General features: G+C 50.1%; 1 protein-coding gene across 1 annotated transcript in view; it reads left to right on the top strand.

Annotated features, from left to right (window-relative positions):
- Nucleotides 1-18,805, top strand: part of EIF2D (eukaryotic translation initiation factor 2D) — a 39,780-nt gene that overhangs the window by 17,999 nt on the left and 2,976 nt on the right. Inside the window, exons 4-13 of the mRNA XM_061574055.1 lie at nt 4,228-4,318; nt 6,929-7,036; nt 8,153-8,448; nt 10,135-10,252; nt 10,408-10,453; nt 11,798-11,901; nt 13,214-13,381; nt 14,363-14,449; nt 15,454-15,549; nt 17,964-18,084. Coding sequence (XP_061430039.1) covers nt 4,228-4,318; nt 6,929-7,036; nt 8,153-8,448; nt 10,135-10,252; nt 10,408-10,453; nt 11,798-11,901; nt 13,214-13,381; nt 14,363-14,449; nt 15,454-15,549; nt 17,964-18,084 — 1,235 coding nt within the window. The remainder of the gene's footprint in view (nt 1-4,227; nt 4,319-6,928; nt 7,037-8,152; nt 8,449-10,134; nt 10,253-10,407; nt 10,454-11,797; nt 11,902-13,213; nt 13,382-14,362; nt 14,450-15,453; nt 15,550-17,963; nt 18,085-18,805) is intronic.

Here is an 18,805-nt window from a genome sequence, read left to right as displayed (position 1 = left end):
AACAATAAGTATGATTTAGCATTGCTGTAAGTTATTTTTGCAAAGGGGGACGATGAGAGTAATGTTCTCCCCGCAGTGAAACGGATACATCCACAGCAAGGTGCATGTGTGTGTATATTCTCTGTTCATCATCATCATGAGTTATGCTCGATCCACTGCTGGCTGCCCTTATCAGTATGTATGAAGGAAAAGCTCCTGGACCCGATGATATAACTCTGGATATCATCGAAGAAGCGGGGACCATCTGTTGTGCCTTATGTGCATGTCTGTGCTTATTTGTTAAATGTTGATATGTTTATTTGCTCATCCATGGGTTTGGTAGGTTATGATTGTCTGAATTCACTTTTTATTTATCACATTACATGGCATAACAAGAAATAAAAGGCATATGCCTGGATTCTGTCACGCTTTCACTACTACCCTCTGATGCTCAAAGCAGTCTGAGCGAAAACGTCGCATATTGATGGTAAATTCAGTCATAGAAAATTCTTAAGCCATCAGTGAGGAGATTTATCGGTCAGAAGTTAACCAATGCATCGGCAAAGTATAAATACAATCTTTGTTAGCGTGGCAATCTTGTCGGGTGGTGGAGGGTTATTACGATATTTTTTGCAACAACAAAAAACCTACAACGTGACCTAACTCTAAAACATATTTAGATCATAGTATTGGCTCCGAAAACTTACGTTTTAGGTTGTACAAAATTGCGGATTTTACAGATAGATGGACAGAGCTGATGCATTAATTTTTTCATCTTTGGGTAAAAACGTAACATTTTAAAGAGCTAATTTCAAAACTCATGGTTGGTGTGCGCTACATGATCGAAACGCACGTTTATAATGCACAAAATCAGCTTGATGGGGCCGTGTGAGCAAATTATACAAGGATTTACTTGTATAGACAATTCATTTGTGACCCTTTGAAAAAAAACATACGCTTGAAGCTAGTTCTGCAGAAGAGCAGAGAGAAATACAGCGAGTGCACAGCAAAGTCGTAGGCATAAAATCAAGCAGACATTAGGTATGTGTATGTGGGTAGCGTTGGCATTGGGGGATCACCTACGCTGTGAACCCGGCCACTCGAGTTCGATTCCCCGCCATGGCTAACGTCAGTGAAGAGTTTATCTCCATTTGACATTGGGCCTCCCCTAGGTTGAGTCAGCCTCAAATGATCCTTCTTGCAGCGTGTAAATGGCACTGAGGAGACAAAGGCTGACCTGCGTGGTGTTGACCACACCACCCGCTCATGCGCCGTGCCGCTCTTTGTAGGTGCACGCTAACGGCACTTTGCCCCATCAGCCCGAGTAGGTAATGACCTGGACACAAATGACAGCTCAACGAAGTGGCTTATTGCGTGTAAAATAATAGCAGACACATACTGTAAACGCACGTCTCTACCTGTGGAGAGAAAAACCGGAGGACCTGGAAAAAAACCACATCTCCACGGGGAGAGAGACACGCAAACTCCAAATAAACAGGCAGCGTCAGGGTCGGGATCCAACCCACGACCTCCTGTATACCAGGCGAGGTAGTTAGCATCTCGACACTGTGGCGCCCCTTGAATAATGACCCTTATCTGCTCTGCGTGTTGTGGCCACCCTTCCCTTGCATTGAAGAAGCACTACCCAAAACGTTGTGTTGGAGTTTTTTTCTCCCCCCCCCCCTGTCCCCAACAGCATGGCTGTCATTTTGCTCGAGAATTTTTTTCCACATCAGGCACTGCTTAGCAATAAATCTCGTCCGTTTGTTTTTTACGTAGGAAGTTAAAAAGCCCGCGGGGTGGAATGCAGGGGATATCAAGTTTCAAAATCATTTTCAATGCTCCCTTTGTTTTGGGTGCGGTGTATTTTTTTGTTCGCCTGTGCGTCCACGTATTTCCTTTAAAGTTTTTTCACGCAACGAGAGATACACACGGACGGCGCGGTCGCGCGCACGTCCCCATCGCTGACACCGGCGATGCGCAGCAGCGAGCGCTGTGCCCTGAGCGATGGTAGATGGTGCGGCGGGCTAACCGGTTTCTCGTCTGTTTACCGCCTACGAAACGTCCATTCGGCAAAGCGGTGCGCGAAATGCACGGGGGACTGCGTTTGAATGGCGGTGGCCGCATTGCAACTTCCACCACTACGGCACGCCACGCACTTGAACGCCCGCTTCGGACGGGAAGATCAAGGCGCCCTTCCCCCTCCAACCCAGCTTAAATATACGTTGCCAAGCTTGGTGGTGCTCATTCAGACGCTGTCTTTCCGACAGACCTGTTCTTAACCTGAGGACGGCTGCTTGCGTTGTGGCCGAAACGTCGTGAGAATTGTATTTTATTATGTTTATTTTTATTATTTTATTATTTCCCTTCTACGTGACTTTACCGAAAGAACCAAGAAGAGGAAGATCACTGTCAAACGGCGCGAGAATGGCTGCTTCTGTGCAGCGAGTGCACGCGGCTCTGTGCCCCCATTGAACCGTCGAAAATGATGCCTGAAAGTGTCCATCGGTTCGCTTTAAAAGACGAAGATGTGAACGCAATCATACGTGTCGAACAAATTCTGGCGAGAGAAAAAACCCAGCGGTGACGAGCCGAATACATGAACGGTCGCAATTTTTTTCAAACGCAGCAGTGGGGAACGGTGCACGCGTTTATATGTCTGTGTGAGCTCGCCACATCTCAGAAGCCAGCCTGGTTCAATACTTGGATGGGTGACCCACTGTATCTTTGCCAGACATTGTCGGCATGAGGGCTGTGTGGCCCAGGCAGTGTGGACTGTTCTCCAATGCGCGTGCTGGGTTTTCTCCGGTCACTCCGGCTTCCTATCCACATGATACGAAACACACCCATTGACGGGCATTTGGCCTAAACATCCCAATGCAAGAGCCTACAGAGACTGAGTTAAGAATCGGCGAGGCTTTTTTTGGCTTAACGATGGGGAATTACGCAATATCGTCATTGCGCACACACAAACAACATTTCATTTTCACGTGGGTGCTGCAGGTCTTATCGCGAGTAACGGCACGCCTGTGCGGACGCTTGGTGAAGAGGCAATGTGTCTAGACAATTTTCAGATAAATATCTAGAATGCAAACGTTTTCGAGTTGCTTGTACGGTACTTGAAATTATTTTTTACCTACGCGACTTTACCGAAAAAACCTAAGAATTTGAAATAATTCCTCAAGCCTGTCCTTCGAATAAATATCTAGGCAGCTGTTATCGTGAAACGAAATTGAATTCTGTCTTGTCTCGTTTTAGATGGTTTTTTTGTTTGTTATTGAGGCGATGCGCGGGCTTGTCGCATCACGCTGCGACGCACGCGTACACACCGTCAACATGAACTAAAGCGGTTATAGAAAGCCGGGGGATAGAAAGATTGGGGACGAACCCGCTGCCCCGCGTCATGTTATAGGTCTTAAAGCACAGATAACTGTCAAGTTTCATTTCAGTGTGAAGCTAGTATGTGCCTGTATGAAAGGAAATGGGCTGCTTTGTGCATTGAGTGATTATTTAGAAATACGTTGGTTCTAAAGCATGGGTTTGTGACCAAATAAACCTGCATTTGTGTCCGCGCGGGATGATCATTCATCGTCGAGAATGTGAATAACAAAATAAATAACTCCCCCTCCCTATATTTGTCTCCCCACATAATAAGTAACGGATGTTTTTTCACAGACCATTCATTAGCTCCAAGGCCTTCCGGGAATGCATCTTATGAGCAGCATTGGTTCAATATTGGCTTTCTTAAACCAATACCGGCAGACCACCTTGCCTGTAAACATCGGGCAAGATCACCAGCAATGTTTCAAGCGAGCCTAGCGCTGCTGATGAGGCACTGAATGTCGAAACCGGTAAAAGCCATCTACTTGTATTGAACCAACGCTGCTGATGGCTTGTATGTGCCTACGTTGAACTTCTGTCGCACCGTACGTGGCCAAACGTGCTTATCGGCGGTGTGTGTGTACCCACACTATGTTGTACGTGCAGCGACAAATGTGGGAAGGAGGCGCTTTTATCCTTTGTGTGGACAGGGGGGGTGTGCTTTGTCTAGTTCAAGGGTCGGCAACCTGCGGTTCCGTAGCTGCACGCGGCTCTTTAAGGGCCACCATCTCCAATTCTCACCACGAGCATTGCGGCATCTTGACGGGTTGAGTTTTTACGGAATTCGAAAAAAAAATGGCGTTCCTCTTGTTATTTTGGTTTGCCGACGACCCCCCCGCTCTGGTTTCTTCCCTGTTTCGTCCACAGACCTCATGCTGCCAGGCCTGGTGGCGCCCCCTGACGGCCTGCCGGACCTACGGGAGGGACAAATGTGCGCCATCAACCTCACCAACAGCAGGTAGAGAGAGCGGCACCTGGGCCCCGTCCCCTGGGCTGTGCACCTCACAACGCCGCTGGGGGGAGATGCGAGGGAGTGGGTTGCGGGGGGGGGGCGAAACAAGCAGGACATTTAAACAAATTCCTAGCTAGCACCAAACTCGCTAATACACAACATGGAACAGATTTCTTGCTAACAGAAAACGTGCGACTACACAACGTGAAACAGATGCCTTACTAGCACCAAACTCGCTAATACAACATGGAACAGATTCCTTGCTAACAGAAAACGTGCGACTACACAACGTGAAACAGATGCCTTACTAGCACCAAACTCGCGAATACACAACATGAAACAAGATACCTGACTAACAAAACACGTGCGAATACACAACGTGAAACAGATGCTTTACTCACACCAACCACACCAATATGCAACCAGCAGATGCCTTAGGAAGAGAAAACATGCTATTAGACAAGACAAAATAAAAGCCTCACCATAACCGCGTTGCCTAGAGGAGTGGACATGTGATCTCTCTGTGTATCGTGACCTTAGTAATCTGGACCTGGGGGGGAATAGTGACAAGGGGAGTGGATGGCGGGGGGGGGGGCCAGGGGAGCCGGGGGGGAGGGTTGGGGGAGGGGGGAGTGGTACAAGTGGTCTTGAATGGGGTGGCCGCATATCCAGAAAGGTTGAGATTCACCGGCCTACACTGTGACATCTTCTCGGTTCTTTCGGTAAAGTCACGTAGAAGGGAAATAATAAAATAATAATTAAACATAATAAAATACAATTCTCACGACATTTCGGCCACAACGCAAGCAGCCGTCCTCAGGTGAAGAACAGGTCTGTCAGAAAGACAGCGTCTGAATGCTCAGTTCATAATAAAATACAATTCTCACGACGTGCTCAGTTCAGACGCTGTTTTTCCGACAGACCTCTTCTTCACCTGAGGACGGCTGCTTGCGTTGTGGCCGAAACGTCGTGAGAATTATTTTATTATGTTTTATTTTTATTATTTTATTATTTCCCTTCTACGTGACTTTACCGAAAGAACCAAGAAGATGAATCCCTGCAGTCACGAAAGCTTTAAATCGATATTACACCATGACAGTTTTCATTTGGTGAATTAAATCGGTGACGAAAATATGAATCGACAAAGCGAGTTTTCCTTTCTCTCTACTCGAGTGAACGATGTGAATGAAAAATCACGACAGCGACACTGGCTATGTCTACCCACCATAGGCCGACAATAATGTGACGAAATTAACGAGTCCGATGGAATATGAACACATGATTATTTAGTGACATTGTTTAGCGGGCTGCTCCCTGCATTCGAACCCAGACTCTGAGCGCCGCTAGCTTAGCACGATGATCTGTGCCATCGTAGGACGCCCATGAAACAGAATCATCATGAGCTATAAAGATCTTTTGTATAGATGTCCAGTAGGGGCACGGGGTAAGAACTTTACAACAACAATAACACGATAGAAGTGACAAGTACAATAAAAGTTAACAAATCGCCCAAACACAAACAAATACTAAACTAAACCATCCCCATCCGACCAGACAAAGCCCACTGAGGTATTACTTTATTTTTCAGAAGCGACTTGGCAGTAAATGATAGCACAAAAAAAGTGGCTTATCATGTGGACATTTATCGCAGCAAAATAAACTAAATAATCTCAATTCATGTTTATAAATGTGGAGGGAAAAACCGGAGTAGCCCCCAGCAGCTCAATGGGCCCTTCCTGCTGAAATCAATCAAATCTGTCCCCATCCAGGCGTCTCGCCCAGCCACCTCCCACGATAGACACAAATGTAAGGGAGAGACGGAGGTGGTTGCGTTGATGGAATCGCCAAATTATCATCATCAGCATGAACAAACGCTGCTTCATAACTGCAGAGCATGCACACCTCCGAAACTGAATTCTCACTGGAACAGAGAGCATCAGTAAACGCACACGCAGGCGAACAGTGGTGGCTTCGGAGAACTGAAACTTGGGAAAAGGTTTGTCGACGCCAGAGTTCTTTATCGCCAAGGCCCCCGCGGGCCACTGGCGGCCCCTGGTGGCCTACAGTGCGGCCCCCGACAACACACAAAGAGTGACAACACCCCCCACCATCATCATCATCACCATGCTGCTGTCAAACCCCCACCCCCCTCCCCTCTGGAAATGTTTGAAGAACACAAAACTTGGACGTGTGTGTCTGTGTGTATGCTGTGTGTGTGTCTGTGTGTGTCTCTGTGTGTGTGTGTCTGTGTGCTATGTGTGTGCTGTGTGTGTGCTGTGTGTGTCTGTGTGCGTGTGTGCTGTGTATGTGCTGTGTGTGTATGTGCTGTGTGTGTCTGTGTGTGTGTGCTGTGTGTGTGTGCTGTGTTTGTGTGCTCTGTGTGCTGTGTGTGTGCTCTGTGTGTGTGTGGTCTGTGTGTGTGTGTGCTGTGTGTGTGCTGTGTATATGCTGTGTGTGTGCTGTGTGTGTGTGCTGTGTGTCTGTGTGTGTGTGTGGTATGTGTGTGTGTGTGTGCTGTGTGTGTGCTGTGTATATGCTGTGTGTGTGCTGTGTGTGTGTGCTGTGTGTGTCTGTGTGTGTGTGCTGTGTATGTGTGCTGTGTGTGCGCACGCGCAGGGCTCCCATCGGGGTTGGCGTGACGGCGATGTCCACCGCTCAGATGGTCGCCGCGGCAATGAAGGGCCGAGGGATCATCGTGCTTCACACCTACCTCGACCACCTCTGGTGACGGACCGCACGCGCCCAGCGTCACGTGCCCAGCGTCACGCACGCGCCGCATGCGTCTGTGTGGCTTGCACTCCGCTAGATGGCAGCACGTGCTTTCGCTCAAAGCGTGCTGTTAAGAATACCCAGTTAGTGCTGTCGTGTGTATATACTTGTATTTTACCAGGTAAGACCAACTAAAGCTGTGTAGCTCTCACAAGCGACCTTGGCCACAAGTGGTAGCTCCACCAAGTGGCTTATCGTCACGTGGAAGTTTATAGCGGCCAAATATTCTAAAGGCGTGGTGTGTTCAGTCTCAAATGTGGACGGAAAACCCGGAGGACCCAGAGAAAAATCCACGCGACCATGGGGAGAGATACATGCAAATTCTAAATATATATAAATATTTCTAAGCACCGTCAAGTGATTAAGAGGAAAGTAATTAAAGTGCGGCCTCATATTCACGTGTAATATGTACAGAATATTGCAAAAGCGTGAGCGAGTGACTGAATTCTAATGATGTTCTAGAATGGCTAGGAAGCCAACATTTGCATGTATGTTGAACGTCTTTCGCAGTGTACGTAGCTGACCCGTGCAAATTGGAGATGTCGGGGAGGGTGGGCGGGGGGGGTACTTCTGAAAGCGTGGTGTTTCTGTGAACACTTTACTCTCTTCAAGAAAGGAGTAAAAATACTCTCTCTCAGAATGACAATCCTAAATGTTTGACACACTACGCCCAAGTAAACAAAAAGCCATTACACGATTACACTAACGATCACCCACGTTTAGCGCGAATGAGACCTGCATCCGAAACACGTGGGACTGTCCAAATGTGCCCAGTCGTGTTGAACTTCTGCTTCTGGCTCAGCGGTTGAGCGAGCGGCTCACGGTCGGAGTTTCCACTCCTGGTTTGGGGGGGGGGTCTACTCGGCCCATAATCATCCAGGGTTGATTACGTGTGTTCCACTTTTGTGGCGAAGTCAACCGTTGATTTTTCTACATAGAGACTTGCCCCCGTTGCGGGAATGTGGACTTTCCACTACTGGTGCAGTGCCGTAAACAAGGTTTGAACACCGCCTCGATGCTCAATTGAACAGGAAATCACGCTTTGACTTTTGAATTGTTCTTCCGCTGCAGGGCATTCGGAGACAAATCCCATCCTCCGCTCATCCCACACCGCTGCGCACTCGACCCCGACGAACGGCAGCGGGGAGGGCCAGCTTCGGCGGAATCCGAAAGCCGAGCCATTGGGTCGGAGGCCGGAGCGTCGGAGCTCGCAGCCGAGGGCCCCGAGACCGGGGGCGACGGAGATACGGTGCCGCCGACGGGATCGCCGCCCGACCTGGGCGACGTGCAGCGGCTGAGCCTGGAGGACGAGGAGTCGTCGCCAGGAGCCCAGGCCGACGACGGAGCGGTCGCGAAAATGACGCCAGGTGCAGCGCCGGTAGCGGCGCAGCCCTACGATGTCTCCTGTCTCGCGCCGGAAGAGCCTCCCGCTCGAGCGAGCTCCAGAGAGCCCCTCTGCAGAGATGTTTGGCCTACTCTTCCATGCTGAGCAGACTTATGGGAAGAGTTTGCAGTACTCACGCGCTATGCCATGCCACACAGGACCTGCCGACCGACTTTACCGCGGTGCACCGATTTAGTTTATGCTGCTGCGTTGATAGTGGCGGGGGGTGGAATTTTAATACGGTTGCATCATTGTTGCAACTGCCATGTCAGGCCCTGTGGGATGCCATACTATCCCTGTTCATGGCTATGTAATTTGTCAGTTACTTTATCGATGCAGCATGGGTACTTGCACATCTTCCGGAAGAGTGGGCCAAATAGCCTCTAGAGAGGCTCTCCAGATCTTCCTTCAGTGGAGACCCTTTTACCAGCAGTGGATTGAGCAAATAATTGCAGGGCTGCACCATTACCTTTTTGATATTTATTTATATACATTTATATTATAATAAATAACGCTTAATTTTTACCTGGAAATGCCTCGCTGAGTTGTGACACTTCTGCAGGCTCGGAATGCTGCATATTGGGTTGTTTGGCCAATTACATGAATTAAAACTCACCGCACATACGTTGAAATGACGCTCAAAGGTTTGCCAAGGCAGCTTATGTACCCACTTTCTGTCCTGCCATCTCCTGGCGAAATCAGCGTGATCCGCCAAACCCCCTGCCTCTGAAGTGCTGCTCAACAGACGATGAGTGCTGTATAATAATCACTTTGCGATGAATTTTGGAGTAATGTGATTCTTTGTGTGATCGTTTCTTATTGACAGAATGAACGATCGCACGACATGACAATCGCATGACGTGCTGGTGAATGGCCGAGTGCTAACGTGTTCACTGCTGGCTGCAGAGGTCCGCGGTTCTAATCCAGCAGGCCCATCCTGGTTATTACCGCGGGAATATTAACCGCAAAATACGAGGCTGTCTGCTTCACCGCAAGACGATGAAAGTCCCCTGACGTCCTTCAAAATGTTCCGGCACCGTGGTGGCGAGATGTTAACTAGCTCGCCTGGTATACAGGAGTTTGTGGTTTGGATCCTGACCCTGACTCCTATATATAATTTGAGTTTGCATGTTCTCCCCGTGGTCGTGTGGATTTTTCTCCGGGTCCTCTGGTTTTTCCCTCCACACTTAGAATCAACGTGCGTTTAAAATATCTGCTATAAATTTTCACGTGATAAGCCACTTCGTTGAGCTATCATATGTGGCCAGGTCGCTTCTGAAAAAGAGCTACATAGCTCAGTGGTCTTACCCCGCTAAAATAAAAATAGCAGTAAAAAAATAGTAGTTTATTGTTCGCCGACGTCATTGTCCGAATTTTTGCCGAATTTGAAAAGTCACCTTGCAAATCGCTCAATCGGACCAGGTGCTCATTTGAGGCTGAGTCTACCAATGGGAGGCCCAGAAGCGGTGTAGATAATCGTCACCGGTGTCGACGATGAGCGGGGATCGAACTCGGGCCGCCGTACAGCGTTGCGCGACTCTCAATCATGCTGCAGACTCGTGCCTGCGAAACACAGCGGTGGCCAACGCGATAGCCCTCCGTGTGCGGCAAGCGTGGTGAGAATGCCAAACATACTCGGCTGTTGTTACCCGTTGTTGTCGTCCTGCAGCGGAGATGGATGAGCTTCTGCTGCTGTGCTGCCTCCGAGCGATCAAATGCTGCCTTAAGAAGTCCGACTTGCCTTTGCTCACTAGCACCTTCTTCAGCGTCCACCTCATCCCCTGCTGGTAACCGCGTCGGCACCGGCACGGCTCGAGACGTTGTGATTCCAGTGAGCGTGCGACACAGTCAACGCTGGAGTGTGTGTGTGTTTTCTTTTTGTTCCATTTGTCCGTCAACATTTTTTGTTATCTCGTTTTTCCTTTTTGTGCTTCACACCCAGTCCCAACGGAAAGAGGATAGACATGAAGAAATCCAGCTACAAGAAGGTATGTTAAATATTTAAACAAACCCCATCAAGGTTATCATACTACTATTGAAAATGATCTAAATCTATGCCTCGAGTTTCGTGAATGGCTGCTGCCTGGGCTTCTCTCCATTGCTTCGGAGCTAGCTGGGTAATTGGCTAAACAGGAAATAGACATTTGCATTGAATTGAAATTGCGGAAGAAGTTCAGAAGACGTTGAATAATAGCGGCTCCTTTTAATATTTTTGTCCACCAGAATATTCTTTAAATCCTAGAGAATATATGTTTTTTTTTAATGCACAATACACGTTATTTGGCCGTTATATTGCATACAAAATCTGAATAATGTAGTGCTCTGAGTGCAGGAGGCCTGTGAAAAGAGAATGAAAATGACAGCTGTCTCTTATTTCCCGTTTCCGTTGCAGAGCAACGGGCTTTCTACTCTCATTAATGTAAATAAAAGCTCCCATTAAGTCAGTTGAATTATTGCAATACGAATATTGTGCTATTCATAACCGGGACTCAAAATTCCCCTATTCACAAACTCGAATAACAACAACAACGATGAGCAGTATACTCAAAATCAAAAATTAACTTGCCTTTTCGAAATGGCACGTTCGTCTTGCTGAGATGGCTCAACCTGAGCTGGAGAGAGCGAGAAACCGCACGTTCCCGTCACCGTTATTGTCGACCGCCATCGCGCGATAATTCACCGTTCTGTCGCCAGTCGGTGTCGTCAGTAAGTCTCGCTCACAAACCGGCGGCGTCGTTCCGCTTCTAACTCGATAATCAAAAGCGGCACAAGGGTGAACCCCTGTGCAAATGTCTGTGGTGGCGCTGGTGGGTGGTGGTGATGATGGTGGTGATGAGACAGCACCAAGGATGCCAGCCATCAATGCAGTGCCTCCAAGTCAACATCGTTGGCACGTTTGGGATTCACACTATTTCTTATGGCGCAAGGCCATCACGGAGAGGCCACTGGCGGTGACACAGATGTCACCGCCAGATGTCACCGCCAGTAGCTTCGCAGGTGGGTGGGTGGGGGGGGGTGGAGATGTTGCGGTGTGTTTTCCCGATTGAGTTATCTGCGGGTCGTATTATTTATTTCAAATTTGGCACATTTTTGGATCATGACGTGGCGCACAATGGCCTACTCTTTTTCAAGTACATTTTTTACGTCCACTGGGAAGCAGACGACACATGTACGGTTCATACACCCCAGCGTTGACCGGGGAGGCCCTGGGGATTTAATAATAATAATAAATAATAATAGAATTTCAGTGGTGAGAATAACATTTTGCTCTCGATCCTTTTCCCGTAAAATTCTGATGGCTGCTTTCTGTGCTGGTGACTGTGCCCTGGCAGCTGTCTAAGTTTCTGCAGAGCATGCAGCAGAGGGGTCTCCTGCAGGTCAAGGAGTCCTCAAAGGGAGTGGAGAACATCGTGAACATCGACTGGAAGCACCAGGAGTGAGTTCGATGCTGCGCTGGTGCTGTCGGTGGTGGTGGTGGTGCTGGTGGGGAGACAAAGGTGGTCGGGCGTGGTGCTGGCCACCCACCCCCTCGTGTGCCGTGCCCGCCTTCATAAGTGCTCGCTAACAGCACTTGCACTAACAGTCTGTTCAGGCTATACGGGGGATCTTTGTCTTTGGTGCTGATGGGGAGCGGTAGGGTAGCTTCCCAGTCGACAGCAGTGACGATTACCTACACTGGCTCTGGGCCTCCCCTAGGTCGATTCAGCCTCAAATGAGTACCTGCTGCGGTGTGTAAACATCACCCCTCGGGAAACAAAGGCGGCCGGGCGTAGTAATGGCCACCCACCCCCTCATGTGCTGTGCCAGCCTTCGTAGGTGCTCGCAAACAGCACTTGCCCCAACAGGCTATACGTGGGATCTTTGTTGATGGCGGTGGTGGGGATATTGATAATTGTATTGATCGTGGTAACGATGGTGATGATGGTATTTTGATGGCGTTTGACAACGTTAATGGTGCGGTTATGACGTTGACAATGTTGACGTGGCAATTACGTTGAGAATGGTGTTGTGTGTGTGGGGATTCCGGAGTTCAAAATAACTCGCAACTCACAAACACACACCACCTCGTGAAAGACCCAGCGCAGAAGATCCCTGTGTTTGATCTTCCACGAAGTTCATGGTCCACCCTCTACACCGCAGCCCACTGCAGAAACCACGGCAGCAGATGCGGAAACCTGATGCACAAATGGACAGTTAAAAACTCTCCGGTAGTGTGCGACCGTGATCATCCAGAACAGACCGTACAACCTATAATGACGCAATGCTCCGATCCACTTTGCTTCCGACACGGTTATCTGGGCCTGACCACCTGAATGTAAAATCGTAGTTGTCGCTCTGCATCTACATCAGCCGCCGTACGGAATAAGAATAATGCCGGGTTTAAAGCTTTCGTGACTGCAGGGATTCATCTTCTTGGTTCTTTCGGTAAAGTCACGTAGAATGGAAATAATAAAATAATAAAAATAAAACATAATAAAATCATTCTCACGACGTTTCGGCCACAACGCAAGCAGCCGTCCTCAGGGGTGTTTCATTCAGACGCTGTCTTCTCGACAGACCTGTTCTTCACCTGAGGACGACTGCTTGCGTTGTGGCCGAAACATGAGAATGATTTTATTATGTTTTATTTTTATTATTTTATTATTTCCATTCTACGTGACTTTACCGAAAGAACCAAGAAGAATAATGCCGGGCACAAGATTTTTTTTTGACACAGGCCGCTGATGGAGCCCCGCGTCTCCCCGCAGGCTGCGATCGCTCCCCAACTCGGAGGACCCCCCGGACGGCGCCGTGGCGGAGGAGGAGGAGGAGGGGGTGGGGGCGTACGGGGAGACGCTGTACCGCGCGCCCGACATTGCCGCCCTGTACGGGGTGTCCACGCGCGTCCTGGGACTCTTCCAGCCGGCGGGCCACAAGTAAGGGCCGTGCCCCCCTCTCGGTGAAACCCTTCCGCCGGGCTCGCCGTGGAACCGGCGAAGCGCAACTCTGCGTTGCCTCTGAACCTGCCCAGCGCTGCCTCTACCGTTGTGTGCACGTACGCGCCGCACGTGTCTGTTTGTATGGGCCCTCGTGCAAGGAATGATAATGCCTCCACCCACCCCACCCCCCCCATTTAGGACGCCACGGTGGAGAAATGTTAACTCCCTCGCCTGGTATGCAGGAGGTCGTGGGTTCGATCCCAGGAGGTTGTTCCGGAGGTGTGGCGCTGCAAGTTCGCGCGTTAAACTAAAATCGTCTCACATCCTGTCCCCTCGGCCACAGCTCCTCCACACGGAAGACGCCACTTTATGAATGCTGAACACGAGCCCTGTCCACTGGCACCCGCTCGTCCCACACCTCTTCCACGTCCCCACATCTGCGAGCGATCCGTCCGCTGTGAATGGAAGGTGGCATTGCGTGGTTGGCATGGGCCCTGGCGCAAGGAATGATAATGCCCCCCCACCCTTCCCCCAGACGGCCGCAGAAAACATTCACATGCTACGTTTGTGTTTTAAATACCCCCGCTTGTAATTGTGGTTTTGGAGGGCCGCCTTTTGTGTCCAGGTCTCTCGTGTCCCCGGTGTTTTGTCCCCGTTTCGTCTCGGTCATCTCTCACTCTCACCAATAGCTCTCTCATCTCTCTCCCATTTTTGTCTCCAATCTCACCAGCCCGTATCTCCGTGTGTGTCCTGGCGAGCCAAATATCTTGGTGGGCCATCAGCGCGGCCACTCCAGGAGCTTGTGTGGGCCACATTTGGCCCCGCAGGCCATTTGTCGAAGAACCCCCGGTTTTAGAACTCATAGAACCGTTTAGTAGCCGCATTTTCAGATTGTGCTGAATGGTTACGTGATTCTTTGGTACATTTCCGTTCAGTAATCGCTTGCGTTTTTCCCATTTTCTCTTTCCTTCTGTTCAGGAAAGGAGACATCCTCGGCGCAAACGACGTCCGAAATGTCCTCACGAACTACGTCAGGGAAAACGACCTCGCCGACAAGCAGGAGGGGTGGGTGGAGGGCCGAGGTGCCGTCGGATTATTTCGGTCATCACCTTGCGAGGCCAAACATTCGCAGCGACCGCCACGGCCCGCCAGCCTTGCTGGAGACGGTCACCAGGTGGCAGCTGCCGACGAGTGAACAACGCTCGTCCTCCAAAAGTAACGTGTTCGCGGCTTCAGCCGCGTCACCACCGTTGACTACGAACAACGCCATCGTGTGAAAAAATTTCATTTTGACTCGATTTGGACGCGCGACGTCATCTTTGGGGGTCGCGATCGCCGTTCGGTGCGATTGCCGTGCGATGCGTGGCGGCTCTGTAGCAGGGCACCTCCGACAATTAGCACGGTCGGCTATGTCCGGCGCGACAGAAGTTCAACGTACGTACACACGTGAGATGGTGCAGCACCACCAGTGGTGGATTAGAGGTCACATTGAAGGCATCTCAGAAGTGGTTCTGTAGAAAAACCTTCCGCGGACCGTTCTAAAACAAGTTGCTTGGTACTACTGCGAACGTTTGAATGGAAAATTCAACATTATGACGTGACGCTGCCGGCACAATCGTAAAATAATTGGGGAGGGGGGGAAAGACAAAAATCTGCCCTCACTGGGCAGCATGTGTTCTGTTCTCATTGCTGATTGCTGATTGCGGTGGCATTACCATGCCGTCTGGCCTCACAGGCAGAAATGTCCTCTTTGTAAGAGCTGTCTCTCTAAGTCACCTCACTGATCACCGCTAGGGATATTCATCCCCTTCGTAATTCGACAAACTGTCAAGTTTCACTTCTCAAAGGCCATGCTTTTATGTTTGCCCTTGTGGTGAATATAGAATATGCAATGGTTGCAGAGAGAGAGGACCAGAAAGACAGAACCCCACCAGAGTGTGGACAGTTCCGTTAAGAAGGAGAATAAAAAAATTATTGTGATACAATCCACGCATCGAGAATAAGGATACATTGTAAGAATTGAATAATTATAGCTCTCTAACGGCCGCTCACTCGCTTGATGCCTGCAGGGTGGTGACCGTGAACCCTGTGCTGTGTGACTCTCTGCTGGACAAGCAAGAGCAGTACACCATCAGCAGCCTCCGCTGGGACGACCTCATGAACAGGTGAGCAAAGTAACAAAGGTCTCCCGTATAGCCTTAACAGACTGTTGGGGCAAGTGCTCATAGCGAGTAGCACCTATGAAGGCCGGCACGGCACACGAGGGGGTGGGTGGGCAGCGCCACGCCCGACCGCCCTTGTCTCACCGCACCAGGCACTCATTTGAGGCCGAGGCGACCTAGGGGAGGCCCAGGACCAGTTCAGGTATCCGTCACTGGTGTTGGCCGTGAGCGGGAATCGAACTCGGCTCGCCGGGTTCGTAGTGCGGCATCGGCGGCCTCCGCTGGGACGAGCTGATGAACAGGTGAGCGCTCGCACACCTAGCGCAGGCTGCACGGACATCACCGTCTGTGCAAGACCTTGCCGATCTTGTCAAGGAGCATAAACCACCACCACGCGAACTCCGGTCATCCTTGCAGCAGCAGCGGCTTTTGGCTAACCGTCGAGCAAAAACGGCCACCGCATCGCGAGCTTTCAGACGCGCTTCTACGGCCGTCTGGAACGCTCTTCCTTCCGATATTAGGACGCCACTGGAAGGTGTGGCACTTTGAAATCTACATTGATGACTCATTTCTGTAGAACCGCTTTACGTGTTTAGTTTGTTGTCATTCCCCCGCACCTCCGATTAGCACGGTTGGCTACGTACGGTGCAAAAAAAGGTTAAAGAAACATGTGTAGTGACATAAGAAGGGAGGGGCTGCTGAGGGCTCTGGGACCCTGGGCGGGCCAGGCGCTTGGGCCCCTTGGCGCCAGGCGCTGGGTCCCAGGTGCTTAAGCCCCTTGGCGCCGCCAAAGGGGGGGGCTGTGTGTGCTCTGTGGGATATCTGGGGGCGCACACGGCCCCACCCCTCGTTGGGGACTAGGCATAAAAGGGGAGCTCCCTGGACGATCAGGGCCAGTTGTAGCTCAAGACCTAAGACCCAAGACCAGCCATCTGAGGACCCTGGGATGTTGTGAGAGCGAGTGGTGGGACTCTGGAACTCCCGGCTCTACGTCCTTGTGAGGGCGAGTTCCAGAGCGTAGCCAGAGTAGTGTATCTAGGCTGTGTACCTAGGCTGTGTACCTAGGCTGTAACAGAGTTGTTGGACTGTTGGAGGGTTGGACTGTTGGAGAGTTGGTGTTGGAGTGCTGTTGGATTGTAATAAAGAAGTTACCTCTACAAGTGTCTCCGGAACCCATTACACATGCATACCTATGCGGGAAACTGTTTGGACATTGAAATAATCTAAATATCGTTTTTTTTTTTTTTTGCACACTCTGGCAGCCACCATTAATGCAAAGTAATTCTGTACAATACATTCCCCCGTGTCCTTTCTCGAACGGCTCGTGACTGCGAGCCGCTCGCTCTGCCACTGAGGAGCCACCCCGGCTGGTGTTTGAATGCGAACAGAATGAAGCGAGCACACCATTCGTGTGCGTGGAATGTACCATCGGTATCGAAGTAGATTTTAATAAAAAAAAAAAACACACCATATTATTCCTGAGAATACAGAGGAACATTGTATGTCGGTCGAGAGGTCAAACGTGCTTGTTGCATTCGCTCATCTGGGAGCATAGGGACACATTCACAATGGAGCCTTATTCATATAAATGGAGCTACTGCTTGCGACAGATATTACAATCTTCACGACGGCGGTAACGAGGATTTCACATTACAGTATGTTTTTGTCATCCGCTCGCTTTCAGACGCGCTTCTGCGGCCGTCTGGAACGCTCTTCTTTCCGATGTTAGGAACCCACTGGAGCTATGCACTTTTAAATCTATATTGAAAACTCATTTCTTTAGAACGGCTTTTTGTGTTTAGCTTGTTGTCCTTCCCCCGCACCTCTGATTAGTACGGTTGGCTACGTATGGTGCGAAAGAAGTTCTACATACACATACACACTGCCTCGTGGCCCCGACGTACAGGCTTAGAGTCTTCCTTTGTTAGATGTGGCTGGGTTCCTCAGAGGTCAGAGTGCTGAGCTGGCGCCGCTGAGTCCTGGTTTTCGAGTCCAGGCAACCGCTTGTGTTTAAACCAGTGAGTTGATTGTTTCATTCAGGCCACCAATGGCTGCACGCAAAGAAAAAATTGAAGATGCAAAATTTGTCTTTGCATTTGGCCAAATTACAGCTTTGCGAATAATAATTTTAAAAAATCGCCGTCAGTGGCAGAGCGAGCGGAAAAGCTCTGCTCCCCTACTTTGTGGGCCAGAGATCAATTGAAGGGATCTCCGAGGGTAGCTCTGCAGTATTGTCTTCCGCGGGCCACTCTCTAGCACATAAAGCGTTGCTCTTCGCTGCGAGAGATTTCTCATCTCGTGACGCCACCGCCGATAACACCATCGGGGTAAAACTGGGAAAAATTACAACAACAAAAGTCTCCCCCTCCCCATCTCACCCTCACCCCCCCCCCCATTTCCCTCGCCCTGCAACCAAGGTGCCTGGAGAAAATGCAGCCCTACCACCAGCTGCTCTTCCCAGGGCGGCCGCCGGTCGTTCGCAAGGGAAACGTCGAGCCCATCGACATCCATGTGGCGCAGAGAGGCGGCAACAAGAAGGTGTGTGCCGGCGCAAGCCCCCCCCCCCCGGCTGTGCACGTGAGCAAAGGACCGAGCGTGCGAGCAAACACGATAAACGCGCGATGTTTTGGCCTCCCCCCGCGCCCCCTCCGACGTGAATCCGGGTGGTGGTACAGCGCAGAGTTCTTTATCCAGGCAGAAAAAAGATTTTGAACAAAGATTCTGATTCTGCTCAAGAGTTGCGCGCAATCAAGAGTGCAATGCATTTCGTAACTTGAGCAAGGTTGGAAGAGCGGCTTTTGGCTGCTGGCCATCGAACAAAGACCGAAGTCACCGCATCGCGCGCTCTCAGACGCGCTTCTGCGGCCGTCTGGAATGCTCTTCCGATATTAGGAAGCCACTGGAGCTACGCAATATTAAATCTCGACTGAAAACCCATTTCTTTGGAACTGCCTATTGTGTTTGGTTTGTTCTTCCCCAGCATCTCCGAGTGTAGCGCCGTTGACAACGTACAGTATGAACGAAGGCTAACATTCCTACATAGAGGTCTCTAATCACCGAGCTCGTACCTGGTTATAAAGGTCACCTGCCTCTGTCCACCCTTCACAGAGTTCACGTCTTCGTTTTAGTATTGGCTTCAAATTCTGGTTGGGGGTTAACTCAGCCCATCATTTCTCCTGGGGGGGGGGGTCGATAAAATATGTACCACTTTAATAAGTCAACAGTGGGTGTCCTCTGTATAGATGCGCCTCTGCCATAG

The sequence above is a fragment of the Lethenteron reissneri genome, chromosome 54, assembly GCF_015708825.2.
Source record: "Lethenteron reissneri isolate LAM-NWPU_2019-01 chromosome 54, ASM1570882v1, whole genome shotgun sequence".
In the NCBI taxonomy this organism is placed as follows: domain Eukaryota; kingdom Metazoa; phylum Chordata; class Hyperoartia; order Petromyzontiformes; family Petromyzontidae; genus Lethenteron; species Lethenteron reissneri.
This window is presented reverse-complemented; position numbering and strand designations above follow the sequence as displayed.